The following is a 10051-nucleotide window of genomic DNA, read 5'->3' on the forward strand; positions in this document are numbered from 1 at the left end:
GATTGTTTTATTGTCTTTCAAACAAAGGTGGAACTAAAGAGACGATTAATGCAGTAATGATAAAACATCTCAAAGAAATGCATAAGCAGAGCATAAAAATGCTAAAGTCGAGTCCAGGAGATCAACACACATTCCGTGTCAACAGGATGGATGAGGGTTGAGCCGGGACAGGAGCCGATCAGGTGCTGTGGAAAGGTTGCGAGTCCACTCGACGTCTTTTGCGACTCTGCTGCTCGAAGAATTCCCGGATGTCATCTGAAGTCACAACCTATTGGAGGACAGTCACGTGACATCTGTCAGAACGCTGAGGCCGACGGAGGCCCCGCCCCCCCTCACGCAGAGACGAAAACTCACCTTTCCTTCTGTTGCAAATCTCTGCAGGAAGTCCTTCAGCTCGGTTTTCATGTCGTTGTAGCCTGAAAGAAGCACATCAGCTGTCAACAGGACCGCACGGCATCATGGGAGATGTAGTTCTGTCTGTTTGGTACCGTGGATGATCTCCAGCTGTTGGACTCGGTTCAGGTTGTCCAGCGCTGACATCAGCGGATCGTGTCCCTGTTGTCTCTGGTCACTGTTTTTCCCTTTGTTTTCATACGCGAGGACGGTGTCCGACTCGTCCAACAGGAAGGACAGACCCGCTTTGGACAGAGTTTCCTGTAACAGGAGAGTCCAATAAAACGTGGTCAGCATGAATGTTCCTGAAAGACTCAGACTTTCATCAAAGACGAGTCTTTGTGACTTGTTCAGTCAGACTTGTAGGTCAGTCGGGTAAAGACTTGTGGGTCAGTCAGACAAAAGACTCGTGGAACAGTCCAGTAAAGACTTGGAGAACAGTCTGGTAAGACTCGTAGGATTAGTCCGGTTAAGACTTGTGGGTCAGTCAGACAAAAGACTCATAAATCGTTCAATTAAAGACTTGTATCTCAGTCTGGTAAAGACTAATAAGTTGGTCAGGTAAGGACTTGTAGGTGAGACCAGTAAAGACTCGTAAACCAGTCAGGTAAGGACGTGTAGGTGAGACCAGTAAAGACTCGTAAACCAGTCAGGTAAGGACTTGTAGGTGAGACCAGTAAAGACTCGTAAACCAGTCAGGTAAGGACGTGTAGGTGAGACCAGTAAAGACTCGTACACCAGTCAGGTAAGGACTTGTAGGTGAGACCAGTAAAGACTCGTACACCAGTCAGGTAAGGACGTTTAGGTGAGACCAGTAAAGACTCGTACACCAGTCAGGTAAGGACTTGTAGGTGAGACCAGTAAAGACTCGTAAACCAGTCAGGTAAGGACGTGTAGGTGAGACCAGTAAAGACTCGTACACCAGTCAGGTAAGGACTTGTAGGTGAGACCAGTAAAGACTCGTACACCAGTCAGGTAAGGACGTTTAGGTGAGACCAGTAAAGACTCGTACACCAGTCAGGTAAGGACTTGTAGGTGAGACCAGTAAAGACTCGTACACCAGTCAGGTAAGGACTTGTAGGTGAGACCAGTAAAGACTCGTACACCAGTCAGGTAAGGACTTGTAGGTGAGACCAGTAAAGACTCGTACACCAGTCAGGTAAGGACTTGTAGGTGAGACCAGTAAAGACTCGTAAACCAGTCAGGTAAGGACGTGTAGGTGAGACCAGTAAAGACTCGTACACCAGTCAGGTAAGGACTTGTAGGTGAGACCAGTAAAGACTCGTAAACCAGTCAGGTAAGGACGTTTAGGTGAGACCAGTAAAGACTCGTACACCAGTCAGGTAAGGACTTGTAGGTGAGACCAGTAAAGACTCGTAAACCAGTCAGGTAAGGACGTGTAGGTGAGACCAGTAAAGACTCGTACACCAGTCAGGTAAGGACTTGTAGGTGAGACCAGTAAAGACTCGTACACCAGTCAGGTAACGACGTTTAGGTGAGACCAGTAAAGACTCGTACACCAGTCAGGTAAGGACGTGTAGGTGAGACCAGTAAAGACTCGTACACCAGTCAGGTAAGGACGTGTAGGTGAGACCAGTAAAGACTCGTACACCAGTCAGGTAAGGACTTGTAGGTGAGACCAGTAAAGACTCGTACACCAGTCAGGTAAGGACTTGTAGGTGAGACCAGTAAAGACTCGTAAACCAGTCAGGTAAGGACGTGTAGGTGAGACCAGTAAAGACTCGTACACCAGTCAGGTAAGGACTTGTAGGTGAGACCAGTAAAGACTCGTAAACCAGTCAGGTAAGGACGTGTAGGTGAGACCAGTAAAGACTCGTACACCAGTCAGGTAAGGACTTGTAGGTGAGACCAGTAAAGACTCGTAAACCAGTCAGGTAAGGACTTGTAGGTGAGACCAGTAAAGACTCGTAAACCAGTCAGGTAAGGACGTGTAGGTGAGACCAGTAAAGACTCGTACACCAGTCAGGTAAGGACGTGTAGGTGAGACCAGTAAAGACTCGTACACCAGTCAGGTAAGGACTTGTAGGTGAGACCAGTAAAGACTCGTACACCAGTCAGGTAAGGACTTGTAGGTGAGACCAGTAAAGACTCGTAAACCAGTCAGGTAAGGACGTGTAGGTGAGACCAGTAAAGACTCGTACACCAGTCAGGTAAGGACTTGTAGGTGAGACCAGTAAAGACTCGTAAACCAGTCAGGTAAGGACGTGTAGGTGAGACCAGTAAAGACTCGTACACCAGTCAGGTAAGGACTTGTAGGTGAGACCAGTAAAGACTCGTACACCAGTCAGGTAAGGACGTTTAGGTGAGACCAGTAAAGACTCGTACACCAGTCAGGTAAGGACTTGTAGGTGAGACCAGTAAAGACTCGTACACCAGTCAGGTAAGGACTTGTAGGTGAGACCAGTAAAGACTCGTACACCAGTCAGGTAAGGACTTGTAGGTGAGACCAGTAAAGACTCGTACACCAGTCAGGTAAGGACTTGTAGGTGAGACCAGTAAAGACTCGTAAACCAGTCAGGTAAGGACGTGTAGGTGAGACCAGTAAAGACTCGTACACCAGTCAGGTAAGGACTTGTAGGTGAGACCAGTAAAGACTCGTAAACCAGTCAGGTAAGGACGTTTAGGTGAGACCAGTAAAGACTCGTACACCAGTCAGGTAAGGACTTGTAGGTGAGACCAGTAAAGACTCGTAAACCAGTCAGGTAAGGACGTGTAGGTGAGACCAGTAAAGACTCGTACACCAGTCAGGTAAGGACTTGTAGGTGAGACCAGTAAAGACTCGTACACCAGTCAGGTAACGACGTTTAGGTGAGACCAGTAAAGACTCGTACACCAGTCAGGTAAGGACTTGTAGGTGAGACCAGTAAAGACTCGTACACCAGTCAGGTAAGGACTTGTAGGTGAGACCAGTAAAGACTCGTAAACCAGTCAGGTAAGGACGTGTAGGTGAGACCAGTAAAGACTCGTACACCAGTCAGGTAAGGACGTTTAGGTGAGACCAGTAAAGACTCGTACACCAGTCAGGTAAGGACTTGTAGGTGAGACCAGTAAAGACTTGTAAACCAGTCAGGTAAGGACGTGTAGGTGAGACCAGTAAAGACTCGTACACCAGTCAGGTAAGGACTTGTAGGTGAGACCATTAAAGACTCGTACACCAGTCAGGTAAGGACTTGTAGGTGAGACCAGTAAAGACTCGTACACCAGTCAGGTAAGGACTTGTAGGTGAGACCAGTAAAGACTCGTACACCAGTCAGGTAAGGACGTGTAGGTGAGACCAGTAAAGACTCGTACACCAGTCAGGTAAGGACTTGTAGGTGAGACCAGTAAAGACTCGTACACCAGTCAGGTAACAACGTTTAGGTGAGACCAGTAAAGACTCGTACACCAGTCAGGTAAGGACTTGTAGGTGAGACCAATAAAGACTCGTACACCAGTCAGGTAAGGACTTGTAGGTGAGACCAGTAAAGACTCGTACACCAGTCAGGTAAGGACTTGGAGTGACACAGTGAACAAATCCATGACATCACGCTTATATCATCAAGCTCCAACCAATAGAAACTCAGGTGAATGTTACCTGGCAGGTGTTGCAGGAGCAGAGTTTGGATCGCCACTCTGATGGCCAGAACACGGCTCCTGACTGGACCCTTTTTAGACCAATCGCATGCAGTTCCTTTAGTCTGCAGCTTGACTCCGCCTCCTCGCGGCTTCGCTTACAGCTGGGCTCGCTGACATCATCAACCTGATAATCAATCACTTATCAATCACAGTGATCAGTCTTTTTGTTGTGTATTTTTGCTGCATTAACCAATGTTTCTGCTTTCAGTGTGATGAGTGGATGCACCTCACGGAGTAACCATGGAAACCAAATATCAAGTCACCTTGATGACATCAGACCAGGTGAACCAGGTGACTCACCTTGTCTTCTTTAACAATGTTTGACTTTGACTCTTCTGCTTCCTCTTTCACCTGCGCGACTGCACCTGGAACTAAACAGGAAGTGCATCACGGAGGGAAGGAAATGATGTAAGATGCGACACAATTACCTGAAAGGTTTAGATGAAAGGATGGTGTACCTGCCAGGTGAGCAGCATAGGTCCAGAGAAACAGGTGTTTGTTCATACAGGACTCACAAATCATCTCCTGCAGCTCCACACAGTCTGGAATCACACAGCCCAGATGCTGCAAGCACAGGTAAACACACAGGTCCACATACAGGTAAACACACAGGTCCTAATCCAAGTAAACACGCAGATCCTAATCCAGGTAAACACACAGGTCCTAATCCAGGTAAACACACAGGTCCTAATCCAGGTAAACACAGGTCCTAATCCAGGTAAACACACCGGTCCACATACAGGTAAACACACAGGTCCACATACAGGTAAATACACAGGTCCTAATCCAAGTAAACACGCAGGTCCTAATCCAAGTAAACACGCAGGTCCTAATCCAGGTAAACACACCGGTCCTAATCCAGGTAAACACACCGGTCCACATACAGGTAAACACACCGGTCCTAATCCAGGTAAACACACAGGTCCTAATCCAGGTAAACACACCGGTCCACATACAGGTAAACACACCGGTCCACACCGGTCCTAATCCAGGTAAACACACCGGTCCTAATCCAGGTAAACACACAGGTCCTAATCCAGGTAAACACACAGGTCCTAATCCAGGTAAACACACCGGTCCACATACAGGTAAACACACAGGTCCACATACAGGTAAATACACAGGTCCTAATCCAAGTAAACACGCAGGTCCTAATCCAAGTAAACACGCAGGTCCTAATCCAGGTAAACACACAGGTCCTAATCCAGGTAAACACAGGTCCTAATCCAGGTAAACACACCGGTCCACATACAGGTAAACACACAGGTCCACATACAGGTAAATACACAGGTCCTAATCCAAGTAAACACGCAGGTCCTAATCCAGGTAAACACACCGGTCCACATACAGGTAAACACACCGGTCCTAATCCAGGTAAACACACCGGTCCACATACAGGTAAACACACCGGTCCACATACAGGTAAACACACCGGTCCACATACAGGTAAACACACCGGTCCTAATCCAGGTAAACACACCGGTCCACATACAGGTAAACACACCGGTCCTAATCCAGGTAAACACACAGGTCCTAATCCAGGTAAATACGCAGGTCCTAATCCAGGTAAACACGCAGGTCCTAATCCAGGTAAACATGCAGGTCCTAATCCAGGTAAACACACCGGTCCACATACAGGTAAACACACAGGTCCTAATCCAGGTAAACACACAGGTCCTAATCCAGGTAAATACGCAGGTCCTAATCCAGGTAAACACGCAGGTCCTAATCCAGGTAAACATGCAGGTCCTAATCCAGGTAAACACCCAGGTACAGGTGATGTACCTGTGTAATGGACACCTGGCAGAGAGCAGCCCGGTGTGTGTTCATCTGTTTGTTGTTGCTGGACTCACCCGACCGTGCAGCCAGTCTTCACACACCACACACTGAATCATCTCATCCTCCACCTGGAGACAGAACCAGCCAATCACTGTCAGGCAGCTTTAATCGACACCTGGTGGACAGGTGACATTCAGGTGTGTGTCTCACCTGGTCGTCTGGGTCTGGATAGGGCCGGCTGCAGGTGCAGTAAACTCCAAAGAAGTTCTGACTGTATTTATTCAGACTGTTGACATCATCTTTGTCCTGCCAGAAACACACACACACACACACAGGTGAGGTTTGTGTAGTGCAGGCGACACACAGGTGTTACCTGACGCCAGGCGTTCTGCAGGTGGACTTACAGGATGAAGTTTACACTGCAGATCTGAGAACTTCTTGTTTCCACAGTCGCAGCGGAAGTTCCTGCACAAACCGGATGAAAATATTGATCACATGTAAAACTAAAACTGATCACGTCGATCGATCAGTTGTTTCTGCATGAAATCAGACTGATTGAATTGATAATTATTTGATCTGAACATCAAAACTAATCAATGCTCCGCCAGCGATCGGTGATTGTGTCGACCAGCTGATTGATCACCTTTTGGTGTAGAGCTCAAAGAGTTCGTGACCTTCGTGACATTTGTACGAACAGGCGAGACAAACTCCTGCCGCTTCGCCGCCCTTCGGCGTGCACGTGTTGCAGGCGTACAGCGCCTGCCGCTTCACGTAGCCCTGAAAACAAACAAACATGATGTCATCGATTCACAGCTGTTGCTGGCAAGACGTCTCCTGAACTCCTCACCTGGGAGACACCGCCACCTAGTGGCTACGGAGGACCTCCACCTGCCTGAGCTGATTGATCTGGAGGGTCTTGGCTGCAGCCTGGAGAATGGGGCAGGGCTAGATAGTGGACGTCCAACCCCGCCGACTTAATATGTTGATTAGATAAACCCTAACCACGCCCATTGGACGTCCAACCACGCCCATTTGTCATGCAACCCCACCCAACATCCAGCCCTGCTGCATTCTCCAGCCTGAAACCGGGGTTATTCGATGGATCTGAGAGCCCGTCGGTGACTGCGAGCTTTTTCCCGACTGAACCTCGATCGGATCCGACATTTACAATCTAATCAGCCGTTTCTTCCGTCAGCCCAGCGACATACCATCATTTCAGCCACAACATTTCCTACACATTTATTTTCAAGAAGCTCGATTTTATTTCTATTCTGGGTTTTAAAATTATGGAATGTAGATATTTTGGAAAAACAATGTAAAAAAAAAACATTAAAAAATGAAAAAAGCTCAAAGATCAATCCAACCTAATGACAAGAAAAATTGATCAGCGTCATTGTTTTGTGGAAATTTTATGTAATAATTTCATGACAAATGGCGGAAAAACGTGCATGTTATGTCTAAATTTAGACTATTTTTGTTCTTTGTGTTTTTATTCAGTGTTGCTACACCTGAGTCAACTGATGGATTGATGGAACGGCTGCATGGTGGTGAGCCGTTGGCTGCTGGTTTGCACCGCAAGCTCATGTTACGTTAAATCACCCAGAATAATTCACTGTTTGTCTCTCACGAGATGGACTGCTGACCTGTCCAGGGTGTCCCTGCCTCTCACCTGCAGGAACAGACTCCACCCACGAAAAAACTGAAACAGGATGTGTTCATCTAATTCAGGTGTGAGTACATGCCAAATGTAATGAATCCAATAACTAATAAGCAAACCTGCTTATGATGAGCAAACTGTGATTTAAAAAAATTTTTTTTTGAGACAACCACTCTTATGACTATATTATTACAATTTTGGATGTAGTTATTACATTTTTATGGTTTGTTTTTTCATGTGAATAAACATCTGCAAACATAATTACTTATTATATTATTGGTAAAACATATCATTGGCTATTTTCATCATTATATTATTGATTTAGTTACATTTAAAAAGGTCAAACTGACGACGTTATCGGTTGCTACAAGGCGTGTTGGAGCCAGAAAACCGTCGTTGCGGAGAAGAGAAGAACGGCGTGTTTCCATCTGTGTACCTGAGGGTATGAGCAATGATCTGAGTCGCTTCCAGCCAGAACAGCTGAAGCTTCTTCCTCCAACTCTTCATCTTCCTCCAGAACATCAACCAGAGACACCGTCTGCTCCTCACACATCTTTATCTTCTCCCTGAAGAACAAACAAACAAATAAACAAACAAACAAATAAATACATTGTTCTCTTTATATCAGCAATAAAAGTCATAATTATTTAGGATTATTAGAGATAATCTACAGATTCTGGTTCCTAAAGGACACGCGTCTGATGCGACTATAAACATGGACACACCTGAGATCTCAGGTGAAACTTAAACCTGAAAAATCTTCAAAAAGTCAACAGCTTGTTGTCGTCACTGATTTTTATCTCTTTCGTCACGCAGGTTGAGCGCACGTGAGCCCATTGTGATCACTGATCAATGCTGCTCCAGGATCAGCAGAGAATTACCTGCCAGTCAGGTGAGGTTAACCTGCCGTTACCATGGAAACGGACTCAGTTTCCATAGAGATCAGAACTGGTCTATAGATAAAAGTTAACTATTATTTTCCCACAAAGCAAACAAACAAACAAACGCAAATAAACACGGCTGATGCACGTGTAAAAGTGATCAATTTGTTCATCGATCTTGGATCTTTTCATCAGATATTGATCTTTACTTCAGATTCTAACTACGTATTCTGCTCTATGCTAATGCTAACGCTGCTAGCTCAGATTAAACTCACCGACCCGACACAGACCTGATGCTGACACGGATTGTTCCGCTGTGTGATGTAGCTGCACGCGAACCAACAGCCTGATCAATAAATGTCCATAATAAACAACGCAAGCCGCGTGCGCCTCCGATCTTTATGAATATACCTAGCTATAGCCAGCTAACGTCAACTTCCGGTTTACGTCTATAGATCGTATTTGGCGGCATCCCGGGGTTAAAGGTCACCGTGTTTTAGATCAGTTTTACGTCGATTGATCACATGTCTATCAGATCAATGAGACAAAAACCATACAGCAGCGGTTTAAAGAGAAGTTTATTCATTTTAACGACACGATGATAAATAATAAACAAACTTTAAGAACGCGCCAACTCTCCGGTGCGTTCAGGGGTAGAAAAGAAAATCGGAAATCACCACATAATAAACTCCTCTAATTTCAGATGTTAGTTAAGTCCGCAGTTTCTTCTTCTTCTTGTTATTATTATTATAATCATGTTTATCTCCTTTACTACCATATAATGTCACAAACCCTGATAGAGTGTATCACCAATAAAATGCTTTTTTTTTTTTTTTTTTTTTTTTTACTGAATAAGTTCCCACTTTAAAATATAAAAAAGGACAATAAACTTTGCATTGCATATTTTAAAACACTCACTGTTATATATCTAAGGACGAGACCCGCCCATGTCTGGGAAAACCGGTTCCAACAAGTCAAAGATGCGATGCAGAGACCCAAACCAAGCAGATAAGGGCGGTATTATAACATTTTTATCTAGATGTGTGGCTTCCACACCCTCAACTCCACCAAATAGTTGTAGCCTACCTCCAAGTAGGGAAGTTTTTGTTAGCTTCACCTGTGAAATAAACTAAAAACTAATATCCATTTGATCAAACTTTTTTCATACTGAAACGGAGGTTTATATTGAAACTATGTTGAGGTTTTTTTTTTATTTTTTTTATTTATTAAAATGTTCTTTTCAGTGAGCAAAATGTTTGGAGTCTGTGAGACTTTCGGTTAAATGATCATGTTGGTCCAGTTTCTGAGTTTTTCTTTTTAATCTGAACTTCAGGTAGGCTAGTACAATCAGAAAATTATGTATACATTTATTTTTTAAAATAGTATTTTCTTCTTTTTAATAAATTCCATAAGGGGACAGGGATTTCTGAAGGATCAGATATCTACAGAAAACAAACGGATGTTGTTAATCAGCAGGTTTTTTTAGACTCACAGGTGGAATTCACTTACTTCCTGACTTCACCACCAACATTAATGTTTCCTGACATGATGCTGTGTTTCCAACAAAAGATCAGGTTAAAACAGATCTTGATATTTCCTAAAAATTCCTTGATTTAATATGTTTAACACAACGCGTGACGTGCAGCGTTTACGTAGGGCTCTTGAAGGCAGGAGGACGTTGCGTGATGACGACACAAGAGTCGTA

At 44.8% G+C, this 10051-nt stretch overlaps 1 protein-coding gene across 2 annotated transcripts; it reads right to left on the reverse strand.

Annotated features, from left to right (window-relative positions):
* Window positions 1-8788, reverse strand: ubr7 (ubiquitin protein ligase E3 component n-recognin 7). 2 transcript variants are annotated; one of them, XM_079255381.1, is made up of 12 exons: window positions 8637-8788; window positions 7902-8031; window positions 6452-6585; window positions 6213-6273; window positions 6019-6114; window positions 5883-5936; window positions 4488-4593; window positions 4330-4400; window positions 3989-4153; window positions 489-654; window positions 355-416; window positions 1-268 (listed from the first exon to the last, which is right to left on the reverse strand). In XM_079255381.1, the coding sequence occupies exons 2-12, from the start codon at window positions 8016-8018 to the stop codon at window positions 179-181; spliced, it is 1122 nt and encodes a 373-aa protein (XP_079111507.1). In that variant the 5' UTR covers window positions 8019-8031; window positions 8637-8788; the 3' UTR covers window positions 1-178. The 2 variants fall into 2 exon arrangements, with proteins under 2 accessions (XP_079111507.1, XP_079111508.1); XM_079255382.1 differs by having other exon boundaries at window positions 8626-8788.
* Between the last annotated feature and the right edge of the window lie 1263 nt (window positions 8789-10051).

The sequence above is a fragment of the Telmatherina bonti genome (assembly GCF_933228915.1).
Source record: "Telmatherina bonti genome assembly, chromosome: 16".
NCBI classification, from domain to species: domain Eukaryota; kingdom Metazoa; phylum Chordata; class Actinopteri; order Atheriniformes; family Telmatherinidae; genus Telmatherina; species Telmatherina bonti.